A 17,021-nucleotide genomic window follows, 5' to 3' on the forward strand; every position below is an offset into this window, starting at 1 on the left:
GACGATATCGCTGGATATTAAGTGTCCCCAACTAAGCAAGCCAGAGGCAACAGCGGCAAGGAACCAAAACTCCATCGGTGACAGAATGGAAAAAAATCCTTGGGAGAAACCAGGCTCAGCCCTCCTCTGGCCAGACGAAACCAGCAGTTCAGCTCAAATATTATGGAAGTAAAAAAAAAAAAAAACCTACTATAGGGGTCAAAATAGAACTTTAATAAAATATATATTTTTTTAAATTGTAATTAAATTGTATTATTTATAAATTGCAATTATAGCTCTAGACAATTATGGCTATGATTTTATTAATAAAGTTGTCTGATTGATTTTACAGTCTCAAGCATTCAGAAATCACGCAAGAGAAAATTAAGCAGTTTTACGATAAAACCATGGTTAATTTTTGTAAGGGTTGTGATGTCCACATGTTTTTTTTTTTTTTAAAGAAATTATTGAGGCTGTGTCATCTATAGCAAAAAGGTGACCAAAAATGAAAGATTAAGTGGATATTTGAATTAAATGTTTGGTCAATAGCCTATTAAACAGCCTATTTGATTGTCCTGTAAGTATAACAGCAGCAATTACCAGTCCTTTGGCTCCCTTTGCAGGCATTTGTAATAACATGTAATGTACATAAATTGTTCATTCTGTATTACATTATGTATTTTAACAGTGTTATTCAATGAAACCATATAATTATTAATTAGCCAATCATTATTGCCTCATTGTTTTTATATAATGCATTTTAAGTAATTTTAAAGGCTGTTGGCTTAGATCTGTTTATATAGGCCTAACCACAAAAAATATATATATTATCTTAATACTTCTTGTAAAGTATTATTTGAAGTAACAAAACCATGGTTAATTTGCGGTTACCAATGGCTACACGAACCATGATTTTTTGTTGTATTCGTGTTAAAACCATGGCTAATTTTCGTAAGGGAACATGGAAACTCAGAAAGAATATTAGATGCGTTGGTGGTGGTGAAATGATTTCCGACATTAAAACACGTTATTAACGTCAACAGCCAAAAAAGTTTCACAGAATTATGAATGTACCTGAAAGTGATGCACGGGCTTCGTTTTCATCTTTTTCTTTTCTCGGCTCCGGATTGCTGATGTTTTTTCACGGGTATAGTTGTCCATCAATGATCATTTGCATTCAGCCGCAAATATGAGGTGCGAGCGGGCGCGGATGCGGGAATGGCGTGTCAGGTTTTTTTTTGTTTTTGGGATGGAACTGGGATTGTGCCCCCCTTGGAGTTGGTGCCCTACGCAAACTGCGTATATGGAGCAGCGGTACTGCCTATATCTAATACAAGCAAAAAACTTGCTTACCTCTTTTAGGCACCTTTTTTTTATTTGTTTTATTGTCAGCCAGGCCTTCACCTGCGACAGCTCTCGTCGACGCCGTGCTTCAGGCCAATCTTGTTCGTGACGCCAATGTGTTGTGGAACAAACAATGGCCTTCTCAAATTTGTCAATAAAGCTCAAGAAGCAGAGTTCCAGATGTCAAAATAAGACTTTATTGAACACAGCAACAAAGCCGAGATGACAGCCGCCGCATCTGAGTCTGAGCCATACTTATACCTTGTTCGTATCAGTCTTTTCAACCAAAAAATGACAATTCGGCCTCTGATTGGTCTTACTTCACTAGTTTTGCTACAATGAATTCGTACTCCTCTTGGTTTACTTTCTAACCGTAGACTCCTGCTAGTTTGAACCATTTTCCATTTCAACATTATTCTCACCCTCTCCCTAAATTTAGGGAGAAAATACTCAAAAATACTTCTATTTATTGATGGGGCAGTTGTGGCCTAATGGATAGAGAGTCTGACTTGTAACCCAAAGGTTGCGGGTTCAAGTCTCAGGTCTGGCAGGAATTGTTGGTGGGGGGAGTGAATAACCAGTGCTCTCTCCACCTTCAATAGTCAGTTCAGATTAGTATATTGATTATGGTTATAGCCATGCTTCATATTTTTGAATAAAATATCACAACAGCATCTTCGATTAGACTATAGGTTGACAGGAGATTTTGCAGGAGTGCATAACTATATATATAAACTTTTGCCGCTTGTGTTTAGCATTTTGCAGCACAAATGCATCACAGTGTGATAAGTGTTTAAGTGAATGAGAATGTGTTTAGAGTTTTGCAAAAAGAGTGCATGAGCCTAACTGCCTGAACGTGTTTAAGGTTTAGCAGAACGAGTGCTTTATTCGACAAATTGGTTTAAGCTAGTGAGAATTTGGTTCAGAGATTGGGGTTTAGTATTTTAGCAATTCAGAAAAACTGTAATGCATATTCACAATAAATACTCTTGTAGCGGTAGCAATAATAATAAACTAAGTATCAGTAATAAACTATGAGTCATGTGCTTCAAATTCTTACATTTATTCCCAGCCAGGTTAAAAGAAAACATGTATATATATCATTATATATGTATATATATGTATATATGTATATATATATATATATATATGTATCATATATAGACACATACATATATACACACATATATATACACACACACACATATGTTTTCTTTTAACCTGGCTGGGAATAAATGTAAGAATTTGAAGGACATGTCTCATAGTTTATTATTGATACTTAGTTTATTACAGTTTTTTACGATTGCTTAAGCACAAGTTTGAAAACAGGGCCCGGTTTGTCAAAACACTACACACAATTAACACAACCCTACACCAAAGTAGCACAACACTTCAGATCATTTGCAAAATGGAACACTTTTGTCAAAACTATACACAACTTTATAAAAACAATATTTTGTTACCATACGAAACACACACATTTCATATGACTTTAATCTTTTTGAACCAGTTACACACCGCTGTTGCTAACTTAAAACACTTTTATGAACTGCAGTATTTTTGCAGTATCCAAGTGCTGAATATATACAAACATTCAGTACTATTCAATATTCAGCACAATACTATTCTTGCAGTACATACAGTAGGCCTATACAATATATTCCTCTTACTCAGTTGCAATTACTAAACTTTTTTACAGAATTGCAAACTTTTTTACTCAATACAATATACTTTTTTCTGTAATGTTCTGGATGCTGTGTTCTCCATTTTTCTCTGTAGTGTCTAATGAATGCTCTGTAGTGTTTATTTTATTGACTCATGTGTGTTTGATCTGAGAGCACCGGTTGATTTTGAGTGCAAGTGAAATGGTTTTGCAGTGATTGTTTGATTTTGATGGAAGAGTCAGAGGTTTTGTTAATTCAGTTTGAGTATTTGGATTTGTGTTTAAGGTTTTGAGAAAATGAGTGATGGTTTCAAGAAATGTGTTTTAGCAATTCAGAAAAACTGTAATAGTAATTTTGTGGTATCCTGCAGATACAAAGTAGGATCAAACTAATTTTGTTGTTTGTAAAGTACCCCAGACACTGTGCCCACAAAATGACATGGGCCCCAAAGTGATGTTTTTGCTGAGAAGCTGCCTGTCATTTAGCTCAGTGATGGTATCCACACTACAGAACCAAACAAAACCTATTTTGGGGGATGTTCATAGAGTTCTTAATACATTGCATTTAGACTTAGCTTTTGTTAGGTGTTTTTTTTCAAGTGTAGCAAGTGTAGGCCTATAGAGAAATTCCATGGTTGTATTTATTGATAGTTGTTTGAAAAGCAGTCTAAAGGCACATTCACACCAAGAACGTTAACTATATCAAATACCTTAAAAATGGCTGAAACTTTAAGAAAATAGAAGAGTCCACACACTCAACTATAACAATATGGTAACTCAAGTTGATATTCCCACTCTATACCCATCCAGCGGTTTCCTCAACAGTCCTTAGATCCATAGGTTTGGGTTTTGGCAGCTAGTAAATGATGCTCAGGAATGCTGTTGAACATTTGCATACATGTGAAATATACAGTGTGCAGACATTAATCCCACTGGTAAAAAGCCATCACCTCATCAGTCAGTCATCAACAGACCAGTCTATATTGTATGTAGTATGTTCCTGAGAAGTGTTAAAAATATTGCATTCTCATATCAAATTGGGTATCCACTAGTACAATATTTAGTGTCACCAAGGAGTGAAAAAGTTGAAAGAGTGAATTGTGTCACAATTGTGACTTGTAGCATTAAACCAAACACATCTTGACAGAAAACTTACGACACAGTTAGTGTAAGCTTTTCTTTTTGAGCTTCTCAATGTTTGTTATGCTGTTTATCAGAAGACTTTCCTCACTCCTTTTAGGCATCTAAAATAATTGTACATGTCCTTTTGTTCACAGTGGAAGCTCTGTCATGTGCCATGAGATGCCACCAAAATCTTGCATTTACAGGCCAAATCTGAGTGCATAGGCTCTTTTTATGAGCATTTTCCCCTCTAACATTTACATTAAACCCCACTTGAATAAAAAAAAAAGTTTTAAACCATTTTATTTAAACCAATAGCATTCATGCAGCGATTTATCAGACTGAAAAAAAGAAGACTCAAATGGCAAATATTTACCTTATTCTTTCCTGAGAATGTGTGTAAATCATCATGATTAATGCAAGCTTTAACGTTAATATTATCAATACATATTTAATTATCATATGCATGTAGCAAAAAGCTGAAGATAGATGCAATTCTTTGGCTATGAAGTCGTGAAGTCAGACATAGGGCTGATAATAGTGGTTTCTCATGATTAACTGACTAGCAAAAGAAAGCACACCACCAAGATGATCAGAGAGGAGGCAGTCTTGGCACTGGAATTGCAAAATATGTCCACGCATTCACTAAAGGAAAAGAACATATGTGAAGATGAACATTTTTAATGCATATATTTGAATAATGCAGTAAATCATTTTACAAACAAATGACCAGTTCTTTTAGTGAATCAAAAACATACTGCAACTGAGGTAGTCTGATTAATAAATTATTCTTTTGAGGCAGTCCTGTTAATGAATCATTCAAAAAGACTTATGAGTTACTGTTTGAAAACTCAAAGGACACAAATCCTTCACTAATTTAACTCACTGAATCTATCAGGGACAGATTTGGAGACATTTGGGGAGGTCCTCAGATGTTGTAAAACCAGTTCATAAATAAAAGCAAATAGAGATTGTAACTGAAAAACATCCATGTGAATCATTATCAAATCAAAGGATAAGGTACCTGAAGCTGTGTTCTAAGGTAAATATCAAGGGCGTAGTTTTGCTTTTGACATTGGTGGGGACATAGAAGCAGAGAACCGCATCGCCCCCTAACAGTGCTCTTTACCAGTGACTATGTTCACAATATAGCACAGCCTTTTACTTTTTCTTTCACATATTGCAGTGATATAGTAAAGAAGCTTTTCTCAAACTTATTAAAAATTTATACTATGTCTTACCCCTCGGTAAGTCCTGGTGTAGTTGTAATTCTTGTAGCAGCAGTAGTAGTTGTTGAGGTCATCTGAGGTATAGGAAGAACTCTAGCAAACAAACAAAAAATAAAAGATGATAAAAGGTTTTTATCATCTGTCATGAACTGCACAGGGACTCAGAGATTGAGGATCCAAATGTAGTTTAATGTTAGCGTAATCCAAAGTCACAGTCCAAGACACAGGCAGTACTTCAGAGCACATGTAATCAATCCAAACATATAGACCTAGGGCAAGACAGGAATGAGGAATCCAGGACATGGGCAGAAATCCAACAACAGGAAAACAAAGAAATGCTCAGAATTGCAGCACATCAGACATACAAGACTTCACAAGGAGTGACTGGGTAAACAGTCTTATATAGGGAGGCTAACAAGGTAGAGGAGTTATAGTAATGAACAACCATGACAACAAAATAGGGGGTGAACATAAGAACAAACGGGGTGCTTCTCAATTCTTATTTATGCATCCTCGTTTCCTTTCCTTGCTTCCTTTCCTCGTTTCTTAGATCCACCCCCCTTAGGATATGAGGGAAGGATTCAAGGAAAGAAAATGAGGACAGAGGAATCAAAGTAACGGTTATTTGTATATTGGAATATTCTTGATCACTCAAGCGTCACTTTCTAAGCATCATCAGCTGCTCTAAATGGATCTGCCCTTATGTTGTTTTTTATTTAAGACATAATTAATCATATTTAATATTAATAAAGCAAGATGCCCAGTTGAAATATATGACATGTATGATTTATTTAAACTGAAAAGGTAAAATATAAATTCAAATTATTACGACATGTGAAGGGGGAGGAAAATTTACACGTGCGTCAGGTTTTTCAACAAGAAAGACTTCTGCATAGGATACACCTGTGTATCCTCGCTCATAGCTCCTCTGGAAGCCTCCTCAGTCCTCGATCCACGCCTCCACGTGGTGCAATTAGAAAATTAACTCTTTCCCCGCCAGCGTTTTTGAAAAAAGTTGCCAGCCACTGCCAGCGTTTTTGCTGATTTTCACTAAAATTTCATGGCCCTGAGAATATTTTGTTGTATGAAAATCTAAACATGCAATGCATCAAAATAAAGATTAGACCCTCTACTTTCAAACAAAAAATAACCGTTTTATTCTAGCTTCAAGCCCTTTTTATTAAAGGGGTGGTTGATCAGCTTTTTTCGAAGGCTTGATTGTGTTTATGGGGTGCAGTGTAACGTGTTCATGCTTCGTTTAAAAAAAAAAACTGCACTATTTTCACATATCTTACCTTTATTCTACACCGCTGTTTCCGTTCTCGTCAAAACGGTCTGTTGAGTTCTTGGTTCTCTGAAGTCCCTCCCCCAGAAATATGCAGTGGGCTCAGATTGGTTAGCTGGCCCAGTGTGTTGTGATTCACTAACTGCCTTGTGCACGTTGTCCGGGAACATCACGCCCCCTTACCATTACGGGTTGTTAAAAGATTTCTTTAAATGAGAATATTTTGTTGTATGAAAATCTAAACATGCAATGCATCAAAATAAAGATTAGACCCTCTACTTTCAAACAAAAAATAACCGTTTTATTCTAGCTTCAAGCCCTTTTTATTAAAGGGGTGGTTGATCAGCTTTTTTCGAAGGCTTGATTGTGTTTATGGGGTGCAGTGTAACGTGTTCATGCTTCGTTTAAAAAAAAAAACTGCACTATTTTCACATATCTTACCTTTATTCTACACCGCTGTTTCCGTTCTCGTCAAAACGGTCTGTTGAGTTCTTGGTTCTCTGAAGTCCCTCCCCCAGAAATATGCAGTGGGCTCAGATTGGTTAGCTGGCCCAGTGTGTTGTGATTCACTAACTGCCTTGTGCACGTTGTCCGGGAACATCACGCCCCCTTACCATTACGGGTTGTTAAAAGATTTCTTTAAAAGAAAATATCTCCCTTTGCATTGAACTTTGAGCGTCGTAACTTTGCAGACGTTGTTTATGCTCTAACAGCAACATTACACACTAATGTTAAAAAAGTTAAAAAAGTGAAATCAAAATCAACCACCCCTTTAACACTTGAATGTAGGTAGGTTTCATAAAAAAAGCAACATTTTGAGCAAAAAGCTGAGAAAATCGCATTTTTCTCAAATACTACATCTGGTTCATATTCAGTAATATTATCAAAGCAAAGATGCTGTAGATGGCTTCCATCAGTACTCCCAAAGCTTGCACAGGCCTTTACCACTTTCTGGATTGACATTTCACTCTATAACATTAGGCAGTTTACATTTATATGTGGTTAGTGTTGATGATCGCATTATTTTTCATATGCATATGTTTACATATGAGATCGCTAATTTCTGCGTCTTCCTGGTCTGTGTTTTTGATCGCCACTTTCTAGACTCATTCAGGAGATGTTTAATAGTGCCCCCTAGCCTATAACAGTGAAAACAAAGAAACCCGGAAAATTCCATGTTTGGCAGGGAAGCGTTGTCTCATGAATAATGGAAAATTCCGTGTTTGGCGGAGAAAGAGTTAAGATGTTGTTATGTTCAACATAACACATACAAACAAAGCTTCGGCAGAATGCTAGTTTACTCAATGAACTTCAGCGGCAACAGTCACGGAATACGGTACAATTGTGAAGCATGCGCATCAGCATGACTTCACAACAGTATTACTACAACAGATAATAACAGTGAATAACTGGTTAGCAACCATGACATTTTCCCCCCTCCCACCAAGCTTAAGTATGAAACGTAGCTTCAAAGTCCTGGAAGTGTGCAGGACGTGCCCTTGTCCTCACAGGACGAGTTGTCATAGGGGCATCTTCAGATTGTGGGCTCTGACACCGTTCGGTTCTCACTTCCTGTCTGGTGACCACATTAGGATCCAGATTTAGTGGCAGCAGAACGGGGTCCATAGGTCAGTTCAGGTTCTCCTCCATTACAGAAGGTGTGGGCACTCTTTGAAGACAACTGGCATGCCACCGGGATCTATTAGTTAGCTTCAAAGTGACTGGCCCAAGCTGCCGTTTGACCTGGAGGGGCTCAGACAGGAAAGTGCTCAATTTATTGCTGCAATGTGGCCTACGGGCTCTTACCCAATCCTGTACTCTCATTTTTTTGGCCTGAACATGAATGCTTGCTGTCATATCTGGCTCTCATGTTGCGCTGATGTTGATGAACCCGTGCCTGAATCGAAGTGTTCACTGGGAGCTGATGAGGTGGGCGCAGCCTGCTCAATGGTAATTCTAGTTCCCTGCCAAGCATGAGACAGGCAGGGGACACCCCAGTGGTGGCATGTTGGGTAGCGTGATAATGCAAGAGGGTCTGGCAGAGAGGTGTGCACGTATGTCATTTTTAGACTTTGATTAAATCTTTCCACGCCGCCATTAGCTTGAGGATGGTAGAAGGCAATACGTATATGGGCTATGCCCCTGGCAGCCAGGTATGATGAAAACTCATTGGAAACGAACTGCAGCCCATTGTCTGTGGTAATGGCTCGCAGGATTCCCCATCGGGAAAAGAGCTGCTCCAGGAAATCAACCATTGTGGAGGCTGTAACTGAGCCCATAGGCACAACCTTGGGCCACTTTGAGTGGAGGTCATACACCACAACTAGGAACCGTTTATGGTGAGGAATAGAGGCAAGCTCCCCACAAACGTACATCCGTAGATGCTCCCATGGCATGGTGGGCCAGTCAACAGTTTGCAAGGGTGGCGGTACTGGAGCACCTGTTTTACCACTGAGCAGACCAGGTGCACACTCACGTACAAGAGCTTCGAGCTCTCTGTCAATCCCTGGCCACCAAACTAAATCTCGGCACCTCTGCTTCAGTTTAACTATCCCCACGTGACCCTCGTGTGCCATTGATAGCACCCGCCCCCTAAGGGACAGAGGAATGACTGCTCGGTGCCCCCATGCAATGCATGACTCACCCCAACATGTCAGTTCTGCCCTGACTCGGGAGAAAGGTGTCAGGTCAGTGCTCACCGAGCTGGCCAGCTGTTCTGAATGTAGGTTCTGAGGGTAACGAAGAGTGGGTCTGCTGCAGACTCTTGCTTAATTTCTTCAAGAGACACTGTGGTCTGTAAGGGCTCATACACTAACTGCACAAGGTCACTCTCCATATATGACCCTGGCTGCTTGGCTGTGCTATCTGGCTCCGCAGCTGAACGTGACAGGAAATCTGCAACCACGTTGTCTTTTCCAGGAGTGAACAGCAGATGGTAGTTATACTGATTCAACCTGTCAGCCCATCGGTGAAGCCTGAGGGGCTTGTGGCCCGTTCCAGCAGAGGACAGTAGTGAAAGCCTGGTGGTCTGTTCTGAGAGTAAAGGATCGTCCATATAAGTACATGAGCCAGTGGTCACATGCCCAGATGCACACCAACACCTCTCTCTCCCACTGAGTATTTCTGTTCCGCAGTACTCAGAGCCCGTGAAGCAAAAGCAATAGGCCTTTCAATGCCATCATGCAGCTGTGACAGGACTGCTCCGACTGCTATTGCGTCACATGTCACCAGGGTGGGGCTGGAGAGATCAAAATGAGCTAGTGTTGATGGTGACGTGAGAATGTGTTTGAGTCATCGAATAGCCTGCTCACAATCTGCTGTCCATGCCCAGGGGGTGTTATGCTTGAGTGGTGTGATACCTAGGGCTGGGTATCGTTCAAAAATGTTCGATATCGATACCGATACCGGTTCCTGAACGATACTTTTTTCGATACCAATTTTATGAAATCAATTTTAACAAGATTACATTATCTAAAGCGCTACTCTCCATTGGAAATGGATGGAACCAAATGGAAATGGTTCTGGAAATGGAGAATATATATCAATATTCTCCTATCAATGCATTCACAAGTTGCGCGCAAAAGCAGAGTGGGATCAGTCGCCCGCACAGCGCTGACGAACGTGCGCTGCGCTTCCGCCACAATGTAAAGTGATAAACAGCGCAAGTCGCTTGATCCATTCAGATGCCACACAGAATTGTGTATACGCTACAGTCGTGTGACATATGAGAACATTAAAGGTTCTGTAGTGATGCTGGCTGAAAACAGCCACGACAATGTAAACTACATGACGAGGTAAATTGGAAAATGCCAATACATAGACTTGTCAATTCAGCACCATTGTAATTTAACTTGTAGTTATTAACATTGTACAATAGAAATGTATTTATTATAAATGTTACTGTTATTACTTAAATATTAAATAAGTTCTTAAAGGGATAGTTCACCCAAAAATGAAAATTGTCATCATTTACTCAATATCATGTCATTTCAAACCTGTATGAATTTCTTTCTTCTGTGGAACATAAAATAAGATAAATTCAGAAATTCAAGAAATTTCTGTCCATATAGTAGAAATCAAGGGTAACCAAAATGGTTTGGTAACGTTCTACAAAATATCTTTTGTGTTCTACAGAAGAAACTAAGTCATTGGAATGACATGAGGGTGAGGAAATGATGACAGAATTTATTAGCAATACATTTCCTGCATTCTAGCTCAAAATCAATGCTTTACTGTCAAGTGCAATACATTTCTATGTGACAAAAATGCATTAAGTTTGTTGCATTTGTCGTGAATTCAGTAATATCTATTATTATTTACTCCAATTAAAGGCCCTGTAACCCAGTAAAATATTCATGGGCGAACTCGTGGGCCAGATGGACTGGATTTGTCCAGGCCCGAATTTTAACCCCAGTCCAGCCCTGTTCAGAGGTGATGGCTGTAACTCAACATCAGAGAAAATTTTCTTGTAGGTGGCCATATTAAGCAATGACACTTTAGCTCCTGTGCCAAGAAGCAGCGAAATGCAACAGTCTTTCAGCTGCACACCACATGTGGAGAAAGTGACTGAGTGAGGACCAACTGTATGAATTACTGCTGGTGAAGGCTGCGAACTGGACTTTGATCTGCACCACCTTGCAACCTTGGTTGAGCTTAACACCATGTCTACACTTTTGGCCGATAGCTGGGCAATCTGGGGACCTGTTGGCATGACGAATGGAGCCACAGTTGCCACATCTCCGTCTTTGTTGACTTGGCTGTGTTTGCTGGATGATTGCACCTGCAGGCTGGAGCTCCTCATCCATGACTGTATTTGCAGGTACAGAGGTGACATCAGTTTTAGCTGCATTAGTCTCTGCTATTTTAGCTGCACACCGTGTAGCTTCTTCGATTTGGAGTTCCAGAGTGAGAGCCTTATCTAAAATAAGTTTATCATTTTCCATAAGCAGCCTCTCTCTGACCCATGCGCTGTTTGTTTTTTCAATAAGTTGGTCTCTAATTAATTCATCACGGAGAGCACCAAATTTGCATGGCTCCGCAAGGCTTTTTAAATCAACGACAAACTGACTGGCTGACTCACCCGACTGTTGGCATCTTTGTCTGAAATGTAAGCGTTTCAACAGCAGACTAGGAGTCTTTTGAAAATGTCCTTTTAGTCGTGCAACAGCTTCAGAGTATGTATTTGCAGCATAGAGCGTCTGGAAGATCCGTAATCCCTCAGCGCCGAGACAATGGAGGAGAAGTGCATGTTTTCTCCCGTCCGGGACATCATACAAGCCCGCGGCTACAAGGTACGTCTGAAACAACACATACCAGCGCTCCCACGGCACGACAGGTTCACCAGCGTGGGGCAGAAATGGCACAGGGGGAGGTAGAGATAAAGCCATCCTCGTCGCCAAATGTTACGTTCAACAAAACACATACAAACAGAGCTTCGGCAGAATGCCAGTTTACTCAATGAACTTCAGCGGCAACAGTCACGGAATGTGGTACAACTGTGAAGCATGCGCATCAGCATGACTTCACGACAGTATTACTACAACAGATAATAACATTGAAGAACTGGTTAGCAACCACAACAGACGTCCTACTACAAGATGGCTGAGATCGATCGGTTTCCTGGTCATAGGATGGAGGAGCGAGGAAACGAGGAGGGATACTGAGAAGCGTCCAGGGTAACAAATGCAAGAAGGGAACTAAACACAGGAAGGGAGCAAGGAAACAATAGGAAACAGAAACACTTCAAAATAAGAGTCCAAAAACACAAGAAAAGGGAACAGATTCAGATGATCAGATTTTCAGATGTCTCTGAACTTGTTCTGACCACCATTTTGTAGCATAAATAGACAATAAGTTTAGACATTAATAAATTTTTGTGTGTTCTGAATGATTGTACAAGAGAGGTTAAAAGGATATTTACCTTGGAGCACATGATCCTTGCTGGGCACTCAAATCAGAAGTAACGTTAAAGTTCTTCACTGTTGCTTTAGGGCAGGGTAGAGAGTCCTTCTGAAGAAACCCTGAGATATCTGGATTGGTAAACAAAATTTATATAAATGTTCAGAAAATGGAGCACAACTGAAATATATCATAGCCGCCCAAATGAGTTCTCTGAAGGTACTTCACAAAACCTACCTTGCATGGTGAAGAGAAATATGATGTCACCACCCTTGATAAACTCTCTTCTAGTGAGATCCTCTTTCATTATGGCATATTTATAGCCCCAAAAAATACCCACATATACGGTCTCATTGCCAATGACGACTTGAGTTCCAGTATTTTGAGGATTGTCCCAAACACTGACATCTGTTACAACAAAATATGTTTTTTAGGCCCTCCAAAGCTACATAACCTTGATCTTGAGTTAACTAAAATGCTGCATGTAAACATGGTATGAGAGAAAAATAATCAGATTCTCACTGGAATAAATCAAAGAAGGGTCAGATGTGAAACTTTTCTCAGAGGACATGCGCTTCTGTAAGTGTGGATTCTGGTCAAGCATCTGGAAGGTTATTTGTCTCCATGGACAAGGCCACTGCAGCTGATCCTCATATACACCAGATACCAGACGAACATATATTGAAAGGTAATTCTGATACACACTTAAACCAGCCTGAAAGCGATAACCATCACTGGAGTAATACAGCGGACTGTACATCCAAGTGTCAAACACACTGTTGTTCAAAACCTTCTCAAAGTCTCTTATCTGCCATGTGTGGGGACACTCAGTCTCTGAAATATTGATATCATCCAGTGAAAATCCTCCACTGGAGTTTCCAGCTCCTTTACGGACTTCAAACACAACTTGGAAGGTTTTATTTGCATTTAGTGGCACATGATGCAGCTTCCAGTAATTGCCAGGGGGTTCTGCAAGAAATTAAACTGTCAGTAATGTAGAATATTTGAGGACCAGCTTGAAATATAGGTCTACATGTGTTGTTACTATTATTATTTAAATCTACACAGTATTTAAACCAGGACAGAGACTGGCCTGTTATCTGATCCATAAGTCTGAGAGTTCCTCTGCTGTCTGCTTCATTCTGATATTCTCGGATCCAGATGTTTAGCTGGTCAGACTCATGGCCACTGTGATAGTAGTAGAACTGCAGGCACTGGACTTTGCAGTCTCTTTTAGGGGTCATTGTCTTGCTTTCCATTTTGGCTGCATCTCCCTCATTCCTGCCCTCAGTGCTGAAGTGCATGAAGAAAGACGTCCCTGCAGACATTAAAACAGGTGTATTGTGCAGAACTGGATGGTACAGTGACTGCAACTGTGGTTGGAAGTGATGCATTACTTTTTGGGCATTAAAAATAGTTTATCTTCCATCCTAAAGTTTCTTTCTGTGAATAAGCACACACTGTCAAAAAAGAAACTTCACATTCTCAGACAGACTGTAACAGATCTCACCATTTTGTTCTTTGCCCAAGTATGTGTGGTCAGTCACATTGATGCCACTCACTGACTTCATTCTCTGCCAGCCATAATCACCAGCAGAACAGACACTCATCTGACACAGAGATTCATCATCAAAACTACAGTGATCAAGGAAAGAGATGGACGAATCTGTAATGCAAATATTTGAGGCAAAATCAAATCATTACAACTTCTATTCATAACATGTTTTCTATGGTCTCCCTTGCATCAGACATTCCTGCTAAGAAATTTAACAAAAACCAACAGCAGTAATTTAATCTTATATAGAATTCACATAAAAAAAAACTATAAAAACAACAAAAGCCACACATGAAAACAATGTGGGAAATACTCACTGCATTTATAGAGTTTGTTGAGTTCAATCACATCATATTCACTCAAGTCCAGGCGTTGACCAATCACATCTTGGAACTCAGGACGCTTGGTAATGATTGTGGATCCATTACCGTTGCTGAAGGCATTTTTATCATAATGCATCACAGAGTAGTAGTCATATTGGGTGTCTTGGGTGGTGGTCTGGTTCTCACTGTATTTATTGAAATTGTGCTCCTGACCTGAAAATAAAGACTGATGGAATTATTGATGTGCTTTTTCATAAGGAATGGGTTATTTAAGTGCTGATTAGTTAAATGGGCACTGCATTCAGTATGTAAGTAATTAATGGACTATTTCACTTTTTTCCTAAAGACAATTAAATTTAAAAACAAAATTATAATAGTAAAAAAAAATACAGAGCAACCTGTAATGATGTTTTCAAAGTTAATGGTCAAATAATCATCTCTATCATATCTTGATTGCTCATGCCAAAATCCCAGTGCATGGAGAAACTCATGCTCAACAATGGCTTTTGTTCCACAACCATCTCCAATGGAAAGAGCCTGAGCTCCAGCAAATGTACGACCGACATATGACCAACACCTGAAAAACAATTGAGAGAACACATTCACATAACACAGTTACATTGATGTGTAATGTTAACAACACTACAATTCAAATTGTTTTACGCAAAAAAAGAAAAGTAACCAAGAGCTGTCAAATAACACAAATGGAAGAATTATACACAGCACCTAGTGACCAAACAATGTTAAATGTTAATATCTTCTTTTCTTTAATATTTTGTTGTCTGTCTATTGTAATTGTCAAAATATTATATTTGGCAAAAGCCTTTACAGGAAATAGTCAAGTGTGCCCAGACTTTTGACTGGGAGTTTATTCATTTAAATGTTGTAGACTATACATTCAGTACATACGGGGCCCAGTAGTGCACAGCACAATGAAATCTTCACAAAACAAGACGCAGCACAACACAATGGAAACAAGCTGCAACACATCAAAATTAGCACAACACAATGGAAATATGCTGCAACACTACGAGATTAGCACAACACAATGAAAACAAGCCGCAACACAATTAAATTAGGACAACACAACGGAAACAAGCCACAACACAACGAGATTAGCACAATACAACAGAAACAAGTCGCAACACAATGAAATTAGGACAACACAACGGAAACAAGCCACAACGCAACGAGATTAGCACAATACAACAGAAACAAGTCGCAAAACAATGAAATTAGTACAACACAATGGAAACAAGCCACAACACAACAAAATTAGCACAACACAACGGAAACAAGCCACAACATAACAGAAACACCTTACAAAAATTAAGCATGGTTTTACTAGAAAAAAAACAAAAAAAACATGGTTACTGTAGTTAAACCATGGTAACCACAAATTAACCATAGTTTTGCTAACCTAACCATAGTTTAACCATGGAATTTGTAGTCAAACTGTTATACAAATAATAATCAATACGCCAAAAACCATGGTTGCTACACTTCTACTACAATAAAACCATGGTTAATTTTCTTGCAACATAACGGAAACAAGCCACAACACATGCAGCGAAATTAGCACAACACAATGGAAACAAGCCACAACACAACGTAAACAAGTTGCAACACAACAGAAACAGGCCACAACACAACAAAATAAGCACAACACAACGGAAACAAGTTGCAACACAACAGAAACAAGCCATAACACAACAAAATAAGCACAACACAACAGAAACAAGTAGCAACACAGCAAAATTAGCACAACACAATAAAATTAGTCCTATGCGTTGTGTTGTGGCAATTTGTTTTGTGCACTACTGGTCCACCATAAGTACAGCATAGTTTAGGCTATATAGTGTATATTACTATGTAATACTAATATTGTTGATTACTAACTGGAACCATACTGTACCCGTCACGACTCTCCAGAGAGATATATGAAATGTCTTCTGCTGCTCTGGGCTTAAAGTCAATACATGATTTCAGTCTGAACTGCTCAAAGGCTCTCCAAATGACTCCTTTATAGTTCACACCTATAACCACAATCCAAAATAATCTAAAACAATAGAAATGCTAATTAAAATATTTAAATTTCATTTGTTAAACTGTAAGTGTGAAATCCATGTTTTCTTACTGAGATTCACACTCAGCTCATAGGGGACGGAAATATCCCACCGGTTCCCAAGAATGGCGCTCTTTTGCTTAGGCTTTAAAACAGATTGTTTTAAGTATCCTGAGAGAACTACAGATCTACTGAATTATCCAGTATTTTATTTATACAATAAACAACAAACAGAACTCACCATCACGATGTCTCCTTCTCTGAGATTTAAACCTAATATCACAAAACTGTTCAGTTCGCAGTACATTTGCTTACAAAAACATGAGTAAAATAATGTTTAAAGGGGTCATATGAGGTTGCTAAAAAGAACATTATTTGGTGTATTTGGTGTAATGAAATGTGTTTATGTGGTTTAAGGTTAAAAAAACACATTATTTTCCACATACTGTACATTAGTGTTTCTCCTCTATGCCCCGCCTTTCTGAAACGCGTCGATTTTTACAAAGCTCATCGGTCTGAAAAAGCGAGGTGTGCTCTGATTGGCCAGCTATCCAATGC

General features: G+C 39.1%; 2 protein-coding genes across 2 annotated transcripts in view; both read right to left on the reverse strand.

The window, feature by feature from the left end:
• LOC107714661 (meprin A subunit beta-like) overlaps positions 1–8,248 on the reverse strand; it is a 27,336-nt gene extending 19,088 nt beyond the window's left edge. Inside the window, exons 1-2 of the mRNA XM_016520590.1 lie at positions 8,192–8,248; positions 5,350–5,430 (exon numbers count right to left, since the gene is read on the reverse strand). Coding sequence (XP_016376076.1) covers positions 5,350–5,430; positions 8,192–8,248 — 138 coding nt within the window. The remainder of the gene's footprint in view (positions 1–5,349; positions 5,431–8,191) is intronic.
• Positions 8,249–11,118: 2,870 nt separating this feature from the next.
• On the reverse strand, positions 11,119–16,770 carry LOC107714662 (meprin A subunit beta-like). The gene is made up of 10 exons (XM_016520591.1): positions 16,705–16,770; positions 16,536–16,608; positions 16,314–16,434; positions 14,797–14,975; positions 14,393–14,611; positions 14,031–14,186; positions 13,614–13,838; positions 13,232–13,414; positions 12,758–12,928; positions 11,119–11,540 (listed from the first exon to the last, which is right to left on the reverse strand). The coding sequence occupies exons 1-10, from the start codon at positions 16,768–16,770 to the stop codon at positions 11,119–11,121; spliced, it is 1,815 nt and encodes a 604-aa protein (XP_016376077.1).
• Between the last annotated feature and the right edge of the window lie 251 nt (positions 16,771–17,021).

The sequence above is a fragment of the Sinocyclocheilus rhinocerous genome, unplaced genomic scaffold (genome assembly GCF_001515625.1).
Source record: "Sinocyclocheilus rhinocerous isolate Xijiao unplaced genomic scaffold, SAMN03320098_v1.1 scaffold2194, whole genome shotgun sequence".
NCBI classification, from domain to species: Eukaryota; Metazoa; Chordata; class Actinopteri; order Cypriniformes; family Cyprinidae; genus Sinocyclocheilus; species Sinocyclocheilus rhinocerous.

Coding starts and splice junctions, on each gene's coding strand:
- LOC107714662 (XM_016520591.1), bottom strand. CDS start 16,770: ATGTACTGCGAACTGAACAGTTTTGTGATATTAGGTTTAAATCTCAGA. Junction 13,839..14,030: donor CTTGGGCAAAGAACAAAATG/GTGAGATCTGTT, acceptor TAATGTCTGCAG/GGACGTCTTTCTTCATGCAC. Junction 12,929..13,231: donor TGGTTATCGCTTTCAGGCTG/GTTTAAGTGTGT, acceptor TTGTTGTAACAG/ATGTCAGTGTTTGGGACAAT.